The 24,820-nt window shown below is 36.0% G+C and overlaps 1 protein-coding gene across 13 annotated transcripts in view; it reads right to left on the bottom strand.

Annotated features, from left to right (window-relative positions):
* Nucleotides 1–24,820, bottom strand: part of FRYL (FRY like transcription coactivator) — a 241,156-nt gene that overhangs the window by 119,757 nt on the left and 96,579 nt on the right. For all 13 annotated transcript variants that reach the window (XM_074324663.2, XM_019741013.3, XM_019741016.3 and 10 more), the window contains 4 exons: nucleotides 16,502–16,701; nucleotides 10,061–10,114; nucleotides 6,948–7,087; nucleotides 5,916–6,012 (listed from right to left, as the gene is read on the bottom strand). In XM_074324663.2, coding sequence (XP_074180764.2) covers nucleotides 5,916–6,012; nucleotides 6,948–7,087; nucleotides 10,061–10,114; nucleotides 16,502–16,701 — 491 coding nt within the window. The remainder of the gene's footprint in view (nucleotides 1–5,915; nucleotides 6,013–6,947; nucleotides 7,088–10,060; nucleotides 10,115–16,501; nucleotides 16,702–24,820) is intronic.

Here is a 24,820-nt window from a genome sequence, read left to right as displayed (position 1 = left end):
GTATATCTTGAACCAGGATCAAGATTCATCCAATTCTGCGGGCCTGGGTCCAATTAAAACAAAACACACAGTGACTCTACAACTGCTTAACACTGTTAACAATATCAATTGTGTAACACCTCATCAACAGGATGAAAGTGTAATAGAAAACTAAATATAACCAAGGAAGCCACAATGTAGGTTGGGGAAGAAAGAGTAGAGAATTAGTATAATTACTCAGGGATGGTCAGAATGCTTCTTGAGGGTTTGAAGGAGTGATATTTAAAATGAAGATAATATATTTTTTACAAAGGTAAACCCTGAACTATATCCTGAATAATGATCAGGAGACAGTTCAAAACTAGTAAATATGAGATAGACGTGACATAAACATAATCACATTTAAACTGCACTGAGGGACAAGAAATCCAATACGTAACTACACGTGTTCATTTACCTTTATTCATCTCAGTGAGGCGACTAAATTCACATTACACAGAGGAAAACATGAGTCCCAATCCTAACACACTGTCCCACGCAGAGGGAGGCGTGGCAGCTGACAGAGCTTTAAAAGCCTGTATGCATATGGACTGACGGCTACACTGTAGCCTCATCCTGGCTCAGTGGCTCAGTATGCATTGTTGACCAGAGGAGGACAAGAAAGCATTTGTCTCACATTTCCTAGAAGAAGCACCATGAGGGAGACTCTTATGTTACCCTCTTGCAAAATCAAATAGGGATTAAGTGAGGAAGCAGCGGTAACCCAAACTCTACCTTTTGAAGTCTCAGAGAACCTTTTAAAAGTAACCTGATGACACGAGAAAGAAATGAACTTTATTCATCACTTCGTGAAAGCTGAGATTTTAATACCCCATGTTTAATAAATCTAATAATAGAGTAGAAACAAAATTTAGTCTACATAGTAAAGTTCAAGAATTCAGAGACTCTAGAAGAATAGTCTTAACCTTTGTCCCACACATTAGTAAACGGAAATTTTAAACCCAGAATTTCTCTAGCAATTAGGGATACTTAACTAGGTTTTTACGATTGATTCCATAATCACAAGTAGCTTCTTAGCCTTTTATAGGCAATCACATCCCTCACCTGTAAACTGCAGCTAGTAGATTAGAACCCTATTATTACCAGCCCTGAGAAAATGCAAAGTCGGAATTATGACAATTGGATTCTTGTCCTCTCATCTTCTTCACCCTTCTCAAAAGGGACCAGGTCAAAATTCTGACCTCCTGGGAATGTAGGGCAGATGAAGGAACTAGAATATAGGATGGGAGATACTGAGGACAAGGCCTGGTGGGGGAAATGACAGGAAACCAGAGATCATTAGGGAAGCAAGGAGGCAGATGTATTCTCCTAGCCTCATGTTCCCTGGATTGGGCCAACAAAATGGGCCCCAAGCTAACAAAGAGGTTCTTGGAATCACTGCCTTTGTCCTTTAAGTACCTCCCAGTCAGCCCTGTGATCAACCCCTTTGATAGTTAAAACAGAGAAGACATCTACCATTAGGTGACGCCAAACTTCAGTCAGGAATAGACTGTTTGGATCAAACAGCCTGACTCCCAGAACTTACTCCAGAGTTCACAGCACACGGAGTCTGGCCCGGGCAATTCCATGACCCTGCAATAATGCAACACTGCATTTTACATGTTTTAACTTTTTGTGCCCCACTTATGGTTCTGTGCTGTGATTTTACCACACTGATTTCCTCACAGGGATGTTCCGTGTGCTCTAGGCCCGAGGTATGAAACACAAGGTGACTTAGACCTATCGTTTCTCCTAAGTAATCTTTATTTGCTCAGCTCTGCTCAGTCTTATAGTGACCGACCATCGGGACACTCCTTAGCTATGCTGCGGGCCCTTTATTCCTGCCCTACTACCACTACCATCAACACTTTGTATGTGTCTGTGTGCCAAATATTAGTTGGCATTTTATACACATTATTTATAACAAGCCGCTGTATAAGGTAGATATTTGTTACTGTACAGGTGAGGGAACTGAAGTTCAAAAGTTGGTGCATACTTTCTGATATAGGAAAACACATTTCATAAATGAGAAAAAAAACTTTCAATGTTTTCACCTTATAAAAGACAGAGAAACAAGTGAAAGAAACATATCTTACCTATTATTTTGCCGGACAAAAAAAAGCACAATCTCTAAAAAATTTTATTTAAAGAATGAACATTATCAGAATGTACAGAACTCCCTATTCCTATTTCTCTCCTGATTTTCAATAGTGAAAAAAAACAACCCCCAAAACTGAATTAAGGGGGGTTGAGGTGGGGGGATCCCATTTCAGTTTATACAGAAAAGGTTCTACCTTCATGGACTAATACTCTCATCTTCAATATCAAGAATTTTCAGATCTTGTCATTTGTGCGATTTTAGAAGCAGCTCTAACTCTACTTGACCATCCAAGAAGCATATACCCTAACGAATACCCAAGTTTTATTTTTTACACACCACATTCCAAAATGGAATGCTTTTATCACATCGTGAAAAGTGAAAAACAACAAAACTAGGGTAAGATCTAGATACTGCAGACTCAACAAGGTTCATTCACTACCTAAAAGGCCAGTTCTCAACACAAAGGAGAAAGAATAAATTCACGTGTTAGCAAAATTACAAATCACCCAAAACCTTCAAAGCTGCTTATCAACATCTTAAATGTGATGTTAAATCTGAAAATATTCAAGACCTACTCCACTTTCTGATACTTCCCAATAGCACTAATAAAACTAAGCCAACAGTCTGAAATGGCTCACAAACCTGGTTTCCCAGTCTTCTTGTTTCAATGAATAAATATGTCTGACTAAAATTCAATATAAAAAGAAAATTGCTTTGAACTTTCTCAATGCTATATTCCCATTAAAACATGCTTGTGTCATGGGGTTTAAAGCCTTTACTACTAACATACTAAAATGTGTAGTTGGCCACGACCCCAAAATTATTCTTCTGATTTCCTGAAAAAATGAAATTAATCCCCCAATATCTTGAATTAATTTTGTTTCCACAATGAATCACATTAACTTCATCACATTTATACCAACTCAATTTTTTGTCTAACTTGTTATGATTAAAATTATAATTGTATAAGATGCTGGCCACTGCACCTAATTTTATATCTCTCATTTTACCAATAACTTTACTTTTCTTATTAAAGGAAGAAAACATAGAGTAAAAAAGTAAGCTAGCATTATAATCTTAAGCAAGTCACTTCAACTAAGAATACTTCTTCATCTATAAAGTGAAAATAACAAATAATATATGTTGGGCATTTTCCATGTTCCAGGCATTAGCGTACCTGATTTTCATGATTCTACAATAATGGTACCATTATCATCCCTCCTTTACAGAGAAAAGAGTTGGTGGGTAATTACTTGCCCAAGTTACACAAGCAAGTAAAGGCCACAGCTGGGATTATCTCCCAGAGCTTATTATCACGACCAGCTGATACAAAGGACACAGAATCTTCATGCATGAAGAGTTCCAAACATGTGTGATTATCACTGAAGACATGACAAGTTACTCAAGAAACAAATAATTTCTAATATATGAGGTCAAGGACTAACCCACAAGGAATATTTACTCCTCCTGAAGACTGAACCAACCATGCATCAATACTACAATGCTCCCGGGACTGTCTATCTCATCAAAATAAAACTAAATCACATTTTAATATTTGTATATTATGTGGGACAAAGTAAAAGTCTTATTAAATTCAAGATATATTACATTGATTACTCTCTGGATCTATTAAACCCTACCTCACTTTGGCACAGAAGAAAATTGGGTTAGTTTGTCATGATATTTCAGAAAGTTCTATTGATTTTTACTTCATTTTCTGTAGTTTTATCAGCTTTGAAGAAGCTGAAAAGATTCGCCTTTTAGTAGGAAAGAAAAAAACAATCTATATAGGATTTTAAATAAAGTGTCTCTACGAGCACGTTCTTGGTGATCTATTTTATTCTTTGATGGGTACATTTGAATGAAGGTATGAGGATAATGGTAAAAGAGAGAAATGGGTGAGTGGAAAGGAAACTATAGGTTAGAACAATGTGGTGATAGAACCAAACACAAAGATTAGCTATCAGAGCCACTGTATTTCTCTTTCTCACATCTGAGGCCGTGTGAACCACAGGTCTGAAAGGCTTTTGTGCAGGGGACTTGAAAAATGAGCCCACTGAAAGAATGTTCTTATGTTTATATCTACTGACTTTTCTTCTACCAGAAGAGCTCTCTGGATTCTTTTGGAGAAAGAGAAGGAGGAGAAAGAGGATGAAGACAAAGATGACAAAGAGGGGGGAAGGACTGGGGTGGGGTGGGGAGAAAGGGCGGAAGCAAAAGAGGAGAAAGGAAAGCATCCATGAGGTTATCTGTATATTGGAGTTCTGAAGCCAGTGCACTTTAGGGGCCGCTTTCAGATGAGAAGAGAGACTGATTGCTAAGTGCAAGACAGTCATGGGACACCAAGGAGAAAACGTAGCCACAATGTAGTCAGATCAGTCCTGAATGTCAGTGCAGGGAGTTTTCAATTTCTCCTGCTGGAAGAAACCATAGACTGTTTAACTTAGCAAAGAAATGTAAATGCTGGTTATAAAACCACTCAAATGACCCTCATCAAGCACACTCCAGGTGCTAGGAACCAACCACAGAGAGCCCCAGCCAAAGCCCATTCATGGGGTATGGCCAGATGTGGCTCCCAGCTCCTCCTAGTCCCAGTTATGTTAGGGTCTTAGGAACCTCGCTAAGCTGAGAGATCACAGAAAGCAAATCTGGCTGGTTAGTACAAGTCCCAGGGGAGATTTCTTCCCCACATCTACTAAAAAAACTTTATGATGGGTACACATTAAAGTGATTTTATCTTTGATTAATGCATTTATCTATTTTACATATTGAAAATTTTTATATGCAGATTTCAGATATTCAGATTTCAATGTCTTTTCTCAGACATTGTAAAAACAGGCAAAGCATGAATGATTACATAATTTAAATATTTTTATATTGACTATGTCAAAAAATAGACAATTAACTTTTATATCTTACATTTGCTGTTTAATATCACATTCTATTCCATTACACATAACAAAAAACCTCCCCATCCAAGTATGTCATACACAAAATAAAAATTTTTTCTTTTAGGTTTCCTAAGAATTTTCGAAACACTGCAATGCACATGACTGGAAATATATGGATCATCTTTGAATGATACATAACTTTTTAAAGACTACAAACTTATAAAAACATACTTTCAAAATCAGTAGTTATTCGTATGTATATTTGTACTGACGTTGAATAGTAAAAATATATGATACCTGGCATTTTATATGTATAAAATCTCTTGACTGTCTATGCCATTCAGATGTTAAGCCCACGAGTGCAGTGCCCAGAACAATGTCAGAGAACAGTAGGCATTCTAATATTCATTAACTGAACAAACATAATTTGTTATCTGGAAGTATTTTCACTAGTCTGAAAAACAATTTGCAGTTGTCAAGTCAGTCTTACCCATGTCAAATCACCCCCATTCCTCAACTATCACTGCACAATTATTACATGTTGAAATGCAGGCTTGAGGGCTTAGGAAAAGAAACTCTCTGAAAGTGGAAGTAAAAAAAGATTGAAGTAGATGAATGACAGTCACACTGTATTTGCAGCTAAAGGCCCCTACTTAACACAATTTCTATTTTGCTCCATTTTCCTAACACGATTGCATGTCTTGGATGCATGCATACAAAGGTAAAAGGAACAAGAAGTGATAAGCACAGGAAAAGAAAGCCCCAGGCAACTGAAACAAAATCTAATTAAATTATAGAAACTAAGTTTATGCGGACCGGAATTTTAGACATATCACCCTAAATAAGGTAACTGAAACACACACAAAAATAAGAAATACAGACTTTGCAGAAATCAAAGGGCTTACCTGCTTTAGAACTTCAACTAAAACTAAGCAAAAAATGAAATCTACTGCTAAATCTCTCCTTTCAAGAAGATAATCTCTTTCACGTTGCTGTTCGTCCCTGAAACAAGAACCTCAATTTAGGATTGCATTAAGACTGTAAATTTTAAAACAGGTCTTGGTTAGTAGTTCATGTTATTTACTGAGATCCTAGTATGTATGGGGTCCTATAGCAAATGTTAGTATAAGCTTTCTTAACCCAATGTATATATTACATGTTGTCGTGTTCCTTCTCTTGTGTACATTAGGAATTTATATACACATCTCACTAGTGTATGTCAGAAATTAAACCAAATCTAAAAAAAGATAATAAGAGGGAGAAAAACAGTTCAAATTTCATTTAGAGAACCTAACATTGTTCCATATTTGATTAGTGTGTTTTTTTTATTAAGAACTGAAACAAAAGTAATTAACATTTCTGATGAAAATAATACAGTGCCAGGTAATTTCCTCACAAATCTAACTTGAAAAATCAAAAGGGGCATCCACTGAAGTCCAATTCTAAACTACGGACTATCACCTGAAAACAAATTGATGCTTTACTAAAAGCCAAGATCTCCCCAGGAAATTCGAAAGAGGAGAAGACAAGTTCTATGATTTGAGCACCAAGAGTCTCATGGTAAACAGTAGGGGTTTTGGCAGTCTTCCTGTATCACAATTGCCTCCGTTCACAAACCCCGTGAATAGGACCTTCTTTGCATATTTTACTTTCTTCCATGACTAGTAAAGTTCCTCACCGAACTCCTGAAATTCAGTTTTGTGTGACTAGTCACAGTAATGAGACCTGTAGGGGGGCACCTACTTAAACTGGCACATTCCCCCGATTTACAGTTTAAATATGGACTATCCCCTCCCCTTACTACAACTTCGTAACAAAAGTAATCCAGGTTTTTGCTTAAAAACCAAACAATAATAATCTTCATTTGATGCCACTATCACCCCCTGCGTTGGAAGTGCTGTGATCTTAGGTAGGACAGTGGAAAATGAGACACTTACCCCTTAGATTTTGTGCTAGATCGAGGCCTATACTCGTAAGATTCATCTTCAGTTCCATTCTGGCGTCTGTACCAGTCAAACAAGGTGCGAAGTAAGGAAGGGAGACAGTGCTCTGCTACTGAGCTCATAGAGCTTATCAACTGAAATACAAGATATTCCCGGAAGGTAAAATACCACGTCAAAGTACCGTCTTCCTAACTCTTATCAGCAATCACTTAAAAATGATTCACATTTCTAGAATAAACACAGTCGAATAAACATAGTAACTCAAAGTAGTAAATGTGTGTAAAATTTAAAACAGGGCTACGGATATAGCCAAGTAGTAAAGGGGACTAAGTTTCACCCACTGTTAAACTTGAACCAAATCCATTCCGTTTAGCTCAGAGGCTTTCCAGCTTTCCCCTGCCTCCATATGCTACTCATGTGCACAAACAAGACCATCAATAACACCCCTGATTGTACACATGGATACCTCTGGGAGAACTGTTATCTGTAACATGGAAAACAAACATACAACAAACAAACAAACACATCTACTTCCTTCCCCTGGCTAGTTCCTCTCTCCTCCTGTGAACAATGGTTCTAAAATGTTGCCACGAGAATGGATGAAGAGATGGAGAAACAAAGACTAGCTTATGTCAAAAGTGTGGGAAAAGCTCCAATTTACTGTGTATTGCTATGATACAGAACAGAGAATTATAATTACATAACTAATTTGTGATACAAATAAATATATGAGAAAGGTGTTGAACACAAGCTTTTAAAGCTTAGAATATATAAATGGACAGCATAAAGGTAAATGTAGTGGGACGAACAACTGCTACTTCATGTGAGGCATCCCTGTAGGTGAATTTCAGATTCATTTTGTGAATGAACCCAACTTGCCCGTAGTGGTGGTGAACAGGTACACAGCTACCATCGGCGGTCCCTAAAGTCACTTTTCATCGGTGGATCCCGAGAAAAAAATTCTCTCTTCATAAGAAATTCTGTACCTGATTTGACCCATTGCTCATAAACTTAATATTTTAAATCAGCATACAGTAAAACACGCTTCACTTTGTTTTTCTTAACTGAAAAACTATGGGTTGCAGGAATACTCAAGGTCTCATTCAATTCCACGATTATAGGAAAAATCACTTAATGAAGATAAATTGAAACTGCTAGGAATTAAAACTTTAATTTTCCTAATACTTTATATTCTTCCTATAAGTGCAGAATGTACTTCATCCAGGAAAACAGAAAAGAATGAAACAATTTATTGGATTGTGTAGGCTGTTCTCCCCTTTTCCATTATCTCTGCCTTCCTTCAATCATGGCTCTATTTATAAATTACCATAATTTGACAGGTAAATGGATTCTAATATAGGGAATTGAAGTAAAACGAGATTCTAATTTTAACTATTTTTTAATTTATATTTTATTAACAATGAACAGTATCATTCAAAAGTATACATAGTTCATTGTTAATAAAAGAAAATTAAAACACTGGCTACTGTAAATACATATTAAAACAATTTAAAGCACATGTAGCTTTCTATTTTGAAAAAAAAAAAAATCACGCTATGAGGCCTGATCACTTATAGTTTTATTAATCATTTACATAAGAAAGTAGATGGAAATTTTCCTTAAAACCTTGTTTAATAGGATTTCAAATTCTGATTGTATATTCATTTCATTCATCACTGGTGAAGTGGACTCAAGATATAAGTAATCTAAATACTTTTAAAATAATGTACTAATACATTAATAATAATTCATTAATTAATTACTAGTAATTAATACCTCTGTAGTGACATTAAGATTTAAAAAGAATTTTATGAGGTGATCTTATTCTTACTATAACAGAGGACTGGCCTTCCTAGTTATGGTTCTCTTTCAAACTAGTGGCTACTAGCACTAAGTATATGCATCGGAATCACCTAAAATACAGGCGTGAGCAGCCCTCCTGGTGATTCGGGTTCAGAACTGGAGTGGGATCCAGAAACACAGTATTTTGGTACATCTCCACCAGTCATCTTTATTTAATCAATCAGACTACTATGAACATTAACTTCTATTTCCTAGACACATAATTATGAGAAAAGTAGCCCAGGAATACTAGGTGGGAATAGAAAGCTAATCTGGGTTACTGGTTTTTGCAAACAATCAGCATATAATAAAATAATTCTTGAGCAAACATAATTATGATAAAAATGACACCTGATCAAACATTTAATCTCAGGAAAAGGAAAGAATTAATATTAAAGGAATACCACATTTATTTTTAAATACCAGTATTCTATACATAAAGGGAGCTTGTGGGGCGGGGGGAGGTCATTGGATTTCTTCTTTTCAAGCTTCTTTTGCTTTCTGACACACGGAGGCCACTTGGCCTTTGTACAAATGTAGCTACAAGTACAAGTGTGTGGATGGGCTGCACTTAATGCCTCTTAGGGCAGCCCTCAAGTACTGGGAATGGGAGCTGTAGATAAAGGCCCCAGCACCCCATTTGACGGTCAGGCAATTATGGAGACATTCTGTGCAATTCTCAGAAGTGGAATGAAGCCCCAGGACCCACAGCAGTGACTTCTAAAATGCTCCCTCTATCTTTCTCCCCTGCTTCCGTCTCCTAAGTCTGCTCTCTGGGATCACTGTCCAGCACCAAGTCCTCATGTCCAGCTCTGCTTCCTGAAGTGGGCAGAGAAGGAGGCAACCAGGCTGGATACTTCTATGTAAAGGTTCTGATAGCCTCAACAGGAGAAAAGAATGTTAAAAATTGTAGGAATTGGTATCCAAGGAAAGACTGAAGGATGTAATCGGAAACTTTCTGAGAAAATTTTACAGGGCACAGTAAAGAGAATAACAATGAAAAGTAAAACGTTTTAAATGCCGAATGAACAGAAATAAAGTTCACAGCTCATTCTATGAACTATAAAGTTCACAGTTCATAACTCATTCTATTTGTTTTGCTAAAAACAAACTACCAATTAATTCTAGGCTGAATCTAGTACATAAAGATACACAGGATCACTAAACCATACAAAGGAATTTCTTAATAGTAGATATATTTGGATCACACTATTTAGACACACATTTTCCTTTCAGGAAAAAATATTCCCCCCAAAGTGGCATACCTGGTCAAACTGAAGATCTTCACCCCTCTGGAGAGATCGAGACAAAGGTTTCTCCTACAATAAAACAAATGCATACACACAAAATATTAGAAATCCTTCATATGATAAACGATTCAGATTTGTTTTTTTTTGTTTTCATTTTTATTTAGATTGTTTAAAGAAAGGTCTGTTCTACAAACAAAATTTAATATAATTAGTTTAACTTAAAATACCGTACACAGTGTAATACTTGTGTCAGTCCTTCTAACAATACTTGCCTTGCTGGCTACCCTACATAGTTACCTAACTTACTGAATGTAAGAGTTGTCTGGATTATGTTCAAATATATGATGACTTATTCTTTTGTTGCGATTTTTTAAGGATGACTTTCTAAATTTTCTACATTATGCTTTTTAATTGAATTTTTATATTAAATACATACCATAGAAAAACAAATGCCATTCTCTTATAAAAGAAACTGGAATTTAGAAATATGTGTATTTTAAAGCTTCTCCATCCAACAGAGTCCCAATTTCCTTCTCTCATTTATGACAACTTTTCGTGAAAATGAACTCACTCACAAATGTGTTTACCACTAACATAGTAATCACTAATCTATCAGAGAATCAAGTTTCTAAGTTAAATGAAGTCAGGAAAACACCTGAATTCCATGACACTTATACTTTCTTAATATGGAGAGGTTTCTGGCATGTCCTTGGCACTTGAACCCTCACAGGCTAAGCCCACTTTGGCAATTATCTTACAGAACTCATCTTGCATCTCTAAAACCAAACTACACCATCCACATGCAACACGATGATCCTGCACAATAATACATACTGCCAATTAACAGCTCTCAAATAGAAGTAAAACACTAAGTCCCACAGAACACTGTTTCTAAAAGTATCTGAAAGTCTGAAAAATACTTACCTAAAAGAGTCCTTACTATCCTAATGTGAGTTATGTTTTTAGGCAGGGAGGGGGCTATTAGGGGAGAGGAGGGGTTTCTTCTCAACTTATTTCACTTATTTGATCCCCTTTTCACTGTAAATAAAGTTTAAAGATTGTCAGTAATATTTTGAGGAATGCTGATCTAATTAGTTTAATAAGCACATAGTATGTTTATATAATAAAGTAATGGCCAACGAGAATAGAAGAGCAAATAACCTTTTCAGAAACACTTGCACTGTTGTTTTATACTTAACATTTTTCATTTCTCAAATGTTTCTGAAGAGTTGACATCCTCGCAGAGCTTGCCCTAAACCTGAAGTGGAGGGTGGGCTTTTTTTTTTTTTTTTTTTAAATAATAAGAACTCAGAAATGATTTTTCAATGCAAAAGGATTTTTTTTTTAATAATAAGAACTCAGAAATGATTTTTCAATGCAAAAGGATACTCACGTTACCATCAGTAAAAAACACGAAATTAGTGTCCTGCACTCAATACAATCCTTTTACTAATCAAGGATTTTTTAAATCTGTTTCATTATAGTGTGGCTGAGTAGGCCCTACTCATTGTTCAAGCAGAGGGATTCCTGTCTTTCACTATGAGATTCTGAAAAGATAAGCCATTTAAAAATAGGTTTATTTTTTCATGATCACAACTGAAGAGAATACATACTATTTTCTATATTCACATATACACAAATGCAAAGACTTATGTACAGGAATATTTACTGTAGCTTTTTTTTCCCACAGTTGATTACCAAATTGGGGTAAACCTCAAACTGCCTATCCACAGAGACTGGTAAAAATAATAATAATAATAAGTATAGCACTTTCTGTTATTAAAATAATATTTAACTGTTAGAAAGAACGAGACAAATTTTTATGGGCTCATATGGAACAATCTCCAACTGACATTGTTAAAACAAAAACATGTAGGTACAAAAAAACATATATATATAATCCTCCCATTTCGTTGTTTTTGTTTTGTTTTGTTTTGTTTTTTAAGGTGACAGGCACTACAGAGATGGATAAACAATAGGCATGAAAAATGGTAGAATAAAAACTGTGGACAGTGATTAAACTGATCAAGAATGGAAGGGTCATTATTTTTATCATAACTTTCAGAACTATTTCCACTTTTTATAATGTCATTATTTCCTAATTATATAAAAATAAAAGATTAATAATTCTAAGGCTCACAAGCCTTTATATTCTAATTTGATTCTTTAACTAGTATGTATGTATAGAGTACCAACAGCAAGAGTTTATTGAAAACATTTTGACAGTACACCAGTGATGCCAAAATACTTCAGTAATTTGCAACTAAAGATGGCATTCTCTCCTAAACAATCCCTGACCTTGTGGAGCTGAAAGTCTAATGATAGAGCAAACAAAATATATATTTTATACAGACTTTAGCACAGGAAGTTGGAATGGGGGGGTGAGATTTTAGATAGAATGACCACTGAGAAGATGACAGTGGAGTCACAATTGGAGAGAAATGAGTGAGCCAGCCATGCGGAGTGAAGGAAAGAATCCTGTTGATTCTTGTGAACTCCCAAAAGGCTCAGGAATTGGAAAACTTTGGTGCTCAGAAAGTGTGGGCCAAGGTGAAGTTAAAAATAAGAGAGCTGACCAAACGATTATTTAAAAAAGAGTTAGCCCCTTCCTCTTCTCTTCGCTCCTTCTACTTAGCAGAGTGGAGACCTTACACACAGAGAAACTGTCCTTCTTAACAAGGGGCAAAACAGAGAAATGCTGACTGGGGATGCTACAGTTAAAGACAAGGTATCATACTGAAATGAAGACAGGGAGATTAAGCAAAAATTTATAGACCAAACATCAAAAACTCCAGTTACCTTCTGCCTTCAGATTCCCAGAATGCTAGCACCTAAGACTAAACCCTCCCATTTGGGTTACTGGAGGAATCGTCCCTGAAAACTGACCAGCCCCCAGAAAAACATTTGCCATCGATGGTTCAGATGATTCCACGCTAAAAACCACAGTCAAAAATGCCCCTCCATGGATACTGAGCTTCCAATCGCCTGTTTAGTGCCTCAATTATAAAATACAACAAACATGTTCTGATAAACACATGAGGAAAAGGCAAAACTAACAGAAACATACAGTTTGGAAGAAAGAAGAGATCATACAGAAAAGAAACTCTTGTTAAAATATATATATAGTATTTTCAAAAAATAGCAGAAATTGCAGAGTTGTAAAAAGGCTGGGCTTAAACCAAATACATAAAGTCAAAACCAGCAGGTGACTGTTTAAAGCCTTTTTTCCTATCTTCTTTTCTAGTCACTGGCATTCTAAAAGATTAACAGATAAGCTTGGATGTGCCTGGATCATTACCCAGGATTGATTCACCTCCTTTCAGGAAGAAAGATGCCTAAGGTATTGGATTGCATAGTTTGCAAGCTGCATTTTCAATCAATGATTGCCCTTCCTTCCTGAATCTTCCTTCTAAAACGAAAATGAAATTGTGGCTAAAAGTCAAGCTCAGCTAATCGAATCTTTTGGCCTTCTTAACCTCCTTTTATTACGGCTTCTAATATAAGAATGAAAAGGCCAGTTCTCATTTTAGTGGTAGATTAAATTCTTTTGGCAAAAGTCATTTACCTTCGTGCCTCTAACTTTTTTTGTAACCCACTGTCCAACTGACCATGAGACACGCCAGCCTCCCTGTCGCTAACAATCCATGGATGCTACTTTCTTTAAAGTGACCCTACAAGAGTTTATTTGAGAACAAGAGAGTCCTCTTGGATGGTTATTTATTATACCTAAAAGAGTGCAGAATACATTTCAAAATAAATAAAATCACAATACATGCATTTCGAACTATAACAAAAATATAAGATTGAATGCATTTTCATTACCTAATCTTCATGCTGGTTAGACAATACACAATCTACTCAGACTTGGACACATACAAAACAAAGCTAGTGAGATCTGATTCAGGTAGGAAGAAACCATGCTGGTCTATGTGAGTGTAGGGGGTAAAATCTGTAACATATGATGGAAATTTTCTCAGCCTGTGTTTTTTCCTCGGCTGCTGGAGACCACAACGTTGTTTTCCTGGGGTGCTAGGTGGAGTGAGCAGGGACACCTCTGCTCCCTAAGTGTGATGATGGAGTAAAAACATCTATTTTCTGATGGAATCTTTACCTCTATTCACCATAATGTTATAATCTCATCTTAGATTACATAGCAGATGTCTCTGAAACTACCTGTTAAATAAATGAATAAATAAAGGCAGCATCAGGCTAGTACTATAAAAGAACTATTAAGAGCGCTGGCTGGAACAGTGATACTACAGTTTTGTTAGAAGAAGAAAGGGCACCTGCCACAGCCGTGTTCTTAAGGCTAAAGTCAATTTAAAATACAAACCTTCACTCAACACCTTCTGCTAAGCGTCCCCCACCATGGGCAGTATAGCAGATACAAGGGTGAGTGAGACCTGGCTTCTGGTAGCAAGCAGGTCACATCCGAGGAGATAAACACATAAGCAACTAACATGACTTGTCAAATCTAAAAGTATGAACAAATTATTATGGTAAAGATTTACTCAGTTTGAGGAGAATCATTATGTTAGAGGAAACATGGGAAGTTGAAAGGATGAGTGGAGGTTTAAAAAACAGGAGTCAAAAGCATTTTAGATCGAGAGAAAAAGAAGAACAAACACACCAGGACAAAAGAATATACACAGGATACTTAAAGTTTCATACTGTACATCAGGATAAGAGAATTGTGAGACAGCGTACAAACTGTAACAGGACGGTAAAGAAATCGGAATGACCCAACAAGAACCTGAATTTATTCCACAGCAATGAAAAGTGAGGAAGATTTTTAAAGCAGAAAGGTGATAATATTCATGTATTAGATGAAGAAAAGTTTGGTGAGAACAGGAAAATGTAAAGGCAATGGATCACTTCTTGACCGGTTGGTTAGAAGGCTCCTGCAATGCTCTAATATGACAGAACTCGACCCTGAGCTAGGGCAGGGACAGTGCCATTGGAAGAAAAAGGAAGGAGAAAGATATAAAACACCATTTTTTACACTCAATCAAATTAGATAATTTCACTCCTATTTTCTTTTAGTATTTTTCCTCTCAAGACCTTCACGTTTCAAAATTAAAATTCCTTTAAGAATACGTAATGTTTGAGAGCTGATAGGATCACAATACATGGTGCAGTTTATAAAATATTTTATGAAATAGGTAAAGTGTTTTAAAAATGTGCTGCCAGTTAGGAATTGCTGAAGCTGGGTGATAGGTGATATCATACTACCGTCATATCATCAACTTCAAGACTATTCTAGATTGTCCTTTATTTTTCTTATGTTTTGTCTGTCTCAACAATTCCCAATGGTGAAATCTATTTTTATTCTTTTGTGACCTGCAGCAACAAAGCAGATCTACAGCCATGACTGTCTTCTAGATCACCGTTTTGCTACATTGTCCCCTTTTATCTGCGGTTTCACTTTCCAGAGTTTCAATTACCCATGGTAAATCGCAGCCCGAAAACATTGCACAGAAAATTCCAGAAATAAACAATAAGTCTTAAACTGCGTGCTCTTCTGAGTAGCGTGATGAAATCTTACACTGTCTGCTCTGTCCCATCCTGCACGTGAAACTTTGTCCACCATATCCACGCTGGATACGATCCCAGCCCACTGGTCACTGAGTAGCCGTGCCGGTTATCAGATCAACTGTCACAGTATCACAGGGCTTGTGTTCAAGTAACCCTTATTTTACTTAATAATACACAAAAGTAGTGAGGCTGGCAATTCGGATATGCCCAAGAGAAGCCGTGAAGTGCTAGTATGAAAAGGTACGCATGCATAGGAAAGAACATAGTGTATGTAGGGTTCAGCGCCATGTGCAGTTTCAGGCATTTACTAGGGGGTCCCCGTGGATAAAGGGGGACTACTATACTAACCTGTCTCTTAAAATTTTTAAGTCTTTATTTTTGTAGAGCAGTTTTAGATTCACATTCACAGCCAAACTGAGCGGAAGGTAGAGTCTTCCAGCTCCGGTACCCACACATGCACAGCCTCCTCCATTACCAACATCCCGCACCAAAGTAGTGCATTTGTGAACCACTGATGAGCCTACACTGATGCGTCATAATCATCCCAAGTCCACAGATTACATTACAGTTCACTCCTGGTGGTGTACGTTCTATGGGTTTGGACAAATGTATGACAGGTATCTATCATTACAGTGTCATACAGAGGGTTTTTTCATTGCCCTGACAATCCTTCATGCTCTGCCTATTCATCACTTCCGCCCCCCACACCCAACCCCTGGCAACTACTGACCTTTTCACTGTCTCCATTGTTCTGCCTTTTCCAGGATGTCATATAGTTAGAATTATACAGTATGTAGCCTTTTCAGATTGGCTTCCTTTACTATTTTTTCAAGTCTATTATTTCCTTTGGCAAATTTATATTATATTGGTTAATACAAAAGTCATGAAAATATTTCAGACTTATAGGTCAGCTCTACTCACCAAGGGTTCAGCCATTACAACTTCAATTTTCTTTTCAGCTTGAACAGCAAATTCTGCAAAGAGGCTTTTGATGACATATTCACCAGGCTTGACATCTGGGTCAATCGTAATGCTTGACATGATGATACTCTTTTTCCCCAAAGTGGAATGAAAGTTCGAAGACGCGCAGGACTTATTCACTTTGCTGACTGGTGCCGAAGCTAAAAATAAAAGAAACAAAAGAACTTTAATAATCAACTCAATTAGGCCTACCACAGCTATTTAAAAAGAATCTTGCGCCTACACTGCACCCACATCTCCCCACTTGCACGAGTATTACCATACTCGATTTTAATCTATTACACTTCTGCCTTCTAACACACTGCCCAACATAACTATAATTTAGTTATACATATATTATGTTTATGATGCACTGTTTTTCTCTCCACTAATGTAAACTCCATAAAAACAGGGCTTCTCTCTTGTTTTTTTTTCTGTTCGTTGATGAACCCCAAGTGCCTAGAACAATGCCTGGCATATACTAGGTATACAATAAACGGTACGAAATGAATGAATGAATTCTAAACTTTGTCATGAGCAATGAAGGAAATAAAACAGACGTGAATAAATGAAACAGATGGGGCTGGGAGCTGAAGTCACTACTTTGGAGAACATGCTCAGGAAAGGCCTCATTTGAAGATGATCCATTTGAACTCAAAGCTAAATGATGCAAAAGAGGCAACAAGGCAAAGCACCAGGAACAGAAAGTATTACAATGCTCAGTGTGAAAGTTTCGGAAACAGAAAGACCAGTGAGGTCAGAGCTCAGGGAGGAACAATATGAGACGATGTCAGAATCATTAGTGGGGGATCCAAGTTGGAGAACTTTGTAAAGAAATTAAATTTTATTCTAGATGCAATAAAAATTCTGTGCAAAGTAATTAACTTGGAGAGGGACAGGATCTGGCTTCTCCTTAAAAGATCTCTCTGGCTCCTGTGGAAAATGGATTGGAAGAAGGCAAATACAGAATCAGGGAAGCCACTGCAGAAACCCTGGTGAGATGATCATAGCTTGGGCTGAGGGGGTGGCAGGGGCACAGGAGGGAAGAAAAAGGATCTGAGATGTGTCATATGGTAATGGATTTGATATCGAGGTGAGGGAAAGGAATTTAAAATGACATAGTTTTCTATTTGAATCACTCAAAGGACAGTCATGCCATTTAACCGTTAGGGATGCCACTGTGCCTGGCAAACAGTGCGCTGCACCAGGTGAGGCACAAAAAGAGCAAAGAGCACACACCATTGCATGCTGTTTATTTTCACCTGTTGTGTACTCTTGACTGCCTGGGCAGTCTACGTGGATTTCTTACGTTCATCCAGCCTGCTGTATAACAGACCTTCCCATTCTCTAACTCCAACTTATGTCATTCCATTTAGTATAGAATATTCATGGAGAAGTTGTAAGACTGTACTTCTCTATCTCAAACTGATCTCTGGACATTGCCTTTTCATATGGTGTCCTATAAGGAACACCGTCTTTGAATAGAGAAACAGGACACAATTATTCAAGCACTGAATTTCCAGTCTATGTGTATATGTGTGTATATAACTACAGGACAATAAGTTTATTCTAAATACATACATTCCAAAGTCATACGAAATTGTTCTGTCAACTAAAAAAACCTACTCTACCAAACAGTGTACATCAAGATATAGAAAAGTGACCTGTTATAACTCCAAAAGAAAATTCTAGAAAGCAATACAAAGTCAGGTTATAATAGTCATTTCAGAAAAAAATAATTTGTGAATTAAAAAAAATATTTTTCAAAGATAGAACTTCCAAATACTTGGTTTCCTTTCATGCCCTATTCATTACCTTTGTTTATTTACTAATTTTTGCACAGAATATTTTCCTCCAAGGTAAAGATAAAAGATTAGTCACACATGATGCTTATATATTTTTAAAAATAATAACCTAAAGAATATTACCAACAATTAATACTGCACTTAAAGTCAGTATCTTTGCATCACATCAAATTAAAATATAATTTATTGTATTCTAGAACTCAAATTATATAAGAACAATTCAAAACAAAAATTCACAGTCCTTTGAACACAGCACACTATTTATTTTAAACAATGACCTATTTGTTTACTTTGTTTCATGATCCAACATTGTGTATTATAAAGGAGAGAATCTATTAACAAATGTCATCGTAGAAAAAAGAGATCTTAAATTTTAAAAAATATTATTTTGGAACATTAAAAATACTCTATATTTTATGTCCATAATATGTTGGATAACCTTGAGGAATGAGAAAAAAAGGCTACTCAGTTGCCAGAATTTTAGTTTATATTTTAGGAGCAAAAATGAGGATGTAACCTATTCAACATTTTGACTTATCATAGTAGATATAATATATATCTTTTCCTTTAAGATTTGTAAGCCTTTAATTAAGATTCATAACATCGTAACAGCGTTACAAAGTTTCTTTGGCTTTAATTTTACAATAAATGTAGTTAAACACAAAGCCTTATAATAGACCTAGATACTTAAATTCTAGACTTTGATTTGATGTAAACTTTTTAGTTAATGTTTAGCCTTTGAACAGTTTCTTTAAAAAGGAAAAAGAAACTTTAGTTGAACTGATTTCCCAGGTTAAGGGAGTAAGACGTACAAATTGGTAGTTACAAAACAGTCATGAGGATGTAAAGTAAAGCATAGGGAATGTAGTCAATGATATGGTAAGTACTATGTATAGTGCCAGGTGGGTACTAGTCAGGGGGATCACTTCTTAAATTTCATAAATGTCTAACTACTATGTTGTACATTTGAAAGTAATATAAAATAATATTGAATGTCAACTGTAATTGAAAAATTTTAAAAGGGGGAAAAGGTGAAGGGGAATAAGAGGTCCAAATTTCCAGGTATAAAACAAATAAGTCATGGGGATGTAATGTACAGCATAGGGAATATAGTCAATAATATTGTGATAGCATGGTACGGTGTCAGGTGGTTGCTGGACTTATCATGGTGATCACTTCTTTACATACATAAATGTTGAAAACTACGGTGTACCCCTGAAACTAATATAATATTGTATGTTAGCTATATTTTTAATAACAATCTTAATTAATAAATAAAGAGGAAAAAACGATCTGTCAAATAATTCACCTTTACTGTCTCCTACTTCCAAAAAACATAAACATAAATTAAGCATAAACAAATATTTCTAAGTATCATAACTGCATATTTTAAGAAATCTGCCAATAAAACCGTGTTTAAGGAAAATCTGTATTGATCTTCCAAATAAAGTTTTATCTTCCAAATAGCTACATTATCTTCCAAAATAAAAATATCTCAAGTTTGAAAAATAAAAACTTTTTAAAATTGCTTTTAAGAATTCATCAATTTTACCTCCAACCACAAAGCGCTAATGAAATCAGTTAGAAAAGACCCATACCTCCAAAGTGAAAACTAGGCAAATTACATGAGTTAACAAGTCACAAAATATAAAATAGACCACTAATCATGAAAATAATATTTAATCTCACTAATATTTTTAAGACAAAAATTACATATCATTTTTCATCTATCAAAGTGGTTGCCCTCAATTTTGTATTTCACTATAACATCCAGCTTTGGCAAGGATATGTGAATTTTTCTACTACTCTGGCTAATAGTTAAGAAAAAGGGATGATCACTTTAACCTGGGTAAGAAGGCTAGTTTCCACATAACTAGATGAACTTGATGTCACTTGACTGAGTTAAATATTTGTTAAGGTTAAATAGTAATATTTATCTACATGCTATTATACAATTTTGAAAAATTTATGTAAGCTTATGAGAAAATAAAGACATAACTGTTAAAATACAACTCTTAAGAACACAATTCAGGCATTGCATTACAAATTGTAAAAACCCAATGTCATATTAAACATCCCTGGAATGTAAGTCTATTAAACCCTAACTAATAATAAGAATAAAGCAAGACCTGTCCTCACAACTTAATGAGCCCCAAGGTCAATCCCTTCCATTGATGTGCAAATAGCAACCAAGGCGCAACTACAAGAGGAGGGCACACACAACCCACAGGAGGGACACACCTGGACTGTATGGCTCAAGTGACCAGAGGACTGCGCCACTGAACCCCACAGCACATCTACTACATAAGACCATTCAATACATAAGACCGAAAGATATAGCAGCCCTACATAATACATAGAAACAAACACAGAGAGGCATCCAAAAGGGGGAGACAAAGAAACATGTCCCAAATGAAAGAACAGAACAAAGCTCCAGAAAAAGAACAAAATGGAGACAAGCAATCTATTAGACGCAGAGTTCCAAACACTGGTTATAAGGATGCTCAACGGTCTCTTCAACAAAGAGATAGGAAAACTAAAAAAGGAGATAGAAAACACAAAAAAGAACCAGTCAGAAATAAAGAATACAGTAATGGAAATGAACACATTACAGGGAATCAACAGTAGATTGGATGAAGCAGAGGATCAAACCAGCGATATAGACGATAAGGTAGCAGAAAACATCCAATCAGAACAGCAAAAAGAAAAAAGAATCCAAAACACTGAGGAGAGTTTAAGCGGCCTCTGGGACAACATCAAGCGTATCAACATTCAGATCATAGGGGTTTCAGTAGGAGAAGAGAGAGAGCAAGGAATTGAAAACCTATTTGAAGAAATAATGACAAAACTTCCCTAAGCTGACGAAGAAAATAGATATACAAGCCCAGGAAGTGCAGAGTCCCAAACAAGAAGAAACCAAAGAGGCCCACACCAGGGAACATCATAATTAAAATACCAATGGTTAAAGACGAGACAATCTTAAAAGCAGCAAGAGAAAAGCAGTTAGTTACCTACAAGGGAGCCCCCATGAGACTGTCAGCTGATTTCTCAACAGATACTTTGCAGGCCAGAAGAGATTGACACAAAATAGTCAAAATGATGAAAAGCAACGATCTACAACCAAGATTAACCTACCCTGCAAAACTATCACTTAGAATTGAAGAACAGATAAAGAGCTTCCCAGACAAGAAAAAGATAAACGAGTTCATCACCACCAAACCAATATTACAAGGAATGTTAGAGGGACTTCTTTACAAAAAAATAAAAATAAAAAATACGAATAATAAAATGGCAATAACTACATACCTATGAACAATTACTTTCAATATAAATCGATTAAATTCTTCAATAAAAAAATAGGGGAGCTGAATGGATAAGAAAACAAGACCTTTACGTATGCTGCCTCCAAGAGACATACTTCAGATCAAACAATACACACAGACTAAAGGTAAACGGATGGAAAAAGGTATTTCATGAAAATGAAAACAAACAAACAAAAAGGCTGGGGTAGCAATAGTTATACCAGACAAAACAGACTTTACAAAGGCTATAACAAGATACAAAGAAGGACCTAGTAATCCCACTTTTGGGTATTTACCCAAACTAACCCAAAATGCTACTTCGAGGGGATGTGCTCATCTATATGTTCATTGCAGCATTATTTACATAAGCCAAGGCAACCTAGGTGCCCCTGAATGGATAAAGAGGTGGTACATATATACAATGAAATATCACTCAGCTGTTAACAAAGAAGGAAATCTTGCCATCAGCAACAACATGGATGGACCTACAGAGTATTGTGCTGAGTGTAACATGTCAGACAGTGGGAGACAAATGTCATATGATTTCACTTTTAAGTGGAATCTAAAGAATGAAATTGAAAATAGTTTTTAAAAGAATAAAGCAAGACCTGAATAATTAAAATATGGGAATTAAAAGCTAGCATGTCTATCCTTTCTCTTAAAGTGTAAATAAGAATATAGTATTTTCAGCCACTTAACTCTCTATATAGCACTGTACTTACCATATTTAATAAAACAATTATCATCTTTTTCATACTCATAAGACTCCTATACCCTTAACATGATAAATTTAAAGTCAGTCAAGGAGAATAGGTGACTGAGAAGAGACATATAAACCCTACAGTGATTCATGTCTGGTTTCATTACTTTAGAGCAGCCATTTTCAGCCTTTTTTCCACCTGCCTCCACTAGGTTCTTGTGCACAACACTCACCAGTAACATCCCTCCACATACAGTGATTCTCAACAACTGTGATATGTAAGATAATGATGGGTGTGGACAGGCAGATGTAGTTTAGAAAGACTCCAGTGGAGTCTGTGAACGCTGCCTGCTGCCTGCTGCTCTCTCACCTCCACAAACAGGTTCTTCGGGGATAAATATTGCTACTTTATAGTCACAACCTTATATATATACATGCATATTACATGCATATATTTATGCAGATTTACATAATGCAGAAATGTAAGAAAGTACCACACAATTGCTTACTACCATAATAATTATTACTTATACTAGCTAACAATAAAAATTTTGATGACCACCTAAAAAAAGAAAAGGTATATGGTAAATCGCCTTGGAGTAAGAATGAATATATATATATTATATATATATAATAATCTCTTAATTTAAAAAGCAAAAGCACAATTCTTAGTTTAAAAAACAAGCCGATCCCAGCAAGTTATTTTGTGGACATCAACAAACTGATTCTAAAGTTTACATGGAGAGGAAAATAACCCAGAATAGCTATCACAGTATTGAAGGAGAAGAACAAAGTCAGAGGACTGACATTACTCGACTTCAAGACTTACTTTAAAGTGACAGTAACCACGGCAGTGTGCATTGGTGAAAGAACAAAGAGACCAGTGGAACAGAACAGGAAGCCCAGGAATATACCTACACAAATATAGCCAACTGATCTTTGACGAAGGAGCAAAGGCAATCAATGGGAAAAGGAGACTTTTGCAGTAACTGGACACCCACATGCAAACAACAACAAAAAAATCTAGACACAGACCTCATACTTTTCACAAAAAATTAACTCAAAATGGATCACAGATCTAAATGTAAAATGCAAAATGAATTCAAAATGTAAATTGCAAGCCCCCCTGAATTCCCAGAATATAAGATAGGAAAAAAACCTAGATGTTCTTGGGTTTGGCAATGACTTGTTAGATACAACACCAAAAGCACAGCCCATGAAAGAAAAATTTGTAGGTTGAGCTTTACTAAAATTAATAACTTCAGCTCTGCAAATGACACTGTTAAAAGAATGAGAAGACAAGAAACAGACTGACAGAACATCTTTGCAAAACACGTATCTGGTATCCCAAATGTATAAAGAATCCTTAAAATTCAGAGAAAATAAGCAACCCAATGTAAAAATGGGCAAAACATAAGAAAAGACCACTCACCAAAGGAGACATACAGATGACAAATAAGCATATGAAAAGATGTTCCACGTATGTCATTAGGAAAATGCAAATTTAAACAACAATGAGATGCCACTACACACCTAATAGTATGGCCAAAATCCAGAATACAGGCAACCCCAAAGGCTGGTGAGAATGTAGAGCAACAGGGATTCTCATTCATCACTGGTGGAAACACAAAATTATATAGCCACTTTGGAAGAAGGTTTGGAGGTTTCTTACAAAACTAAACATACTCATTCTCTACAACCCAGCCATTGTACTCCTTACTCAAATGTGCTTTCAATTCTGCTCATTAATAATCTGTTTTTGTATCAGTACCATACTTTTAATTATTGTTAATTTACCCAAAGAAGAAACTATGTCCACACAAACACCTGGACACAGGAGTTTACAGCAGCTTTATTCATAACTGCCAAAACTCGGAAGCAACCAACATGTACTTCAGCAGATAGCTGGATAAATAAACTATGGTATATCCAGGCAATGGAATATTATTCAGGGCTTAAAAAATTAATTATCGAGCCATGAAAACACTTGAAGGAAACTTAAATGCCTACTACCGAGTGAACGAAACAAATCTGAAAAAACTACCTACTATCTGGCATTCTGGAAAAGGCAAAACTATGACCATGGTAAAAAGATCAGCGGTTGTGGGGGGTGGGGTGAAGGATAAATAGGGGAGCACAAGGGATTTTTAGGGTCATGCAACTATTCTGTGTGATACTATAATTTTGGATACATGTCACACTATTTGTCAAAAGCCATAGAATGTATAACACAAACAGTGAATGTAATGTAAACTATGGACTTTGGTGATTATGTGTCAACGTAGGTTCATCATTTGTAACCAGTGTACCACACTAATGTAAAATGTTAATAACAGGAAATGGGGGTGGGGGGAGGGCCTGAGGAGGGGGTTCATGGGAACTTTCTACTTTCTGCTCAAATTTCCTGTAAACTTGAAACTGCTCTAAAAAATAAAGTCTATTAAGTTTTTTAAAAACATGAAAATAAAAGAAA

The sequence above is a fragment of the Rhinolophus sinicus genome, chromosome 1, assembly GCF_057876585.1.
Source record: "Rhinolophus sinicus isolate RSI-liver-muscle chromosome 1, RSI-T2T, whole genome shotgun sequence".
NCBI classification, from domain to species: domain Eukaryota; kingdom Metazoa; phylum Chordata; class Mammalia; order Chiroptera; family Rhinolophidae; genus Rhinolophus; species Rhinolophus sinicus.
This window is presented reverse-complemented; position numbering and strand designations above follow the sequence as displayed.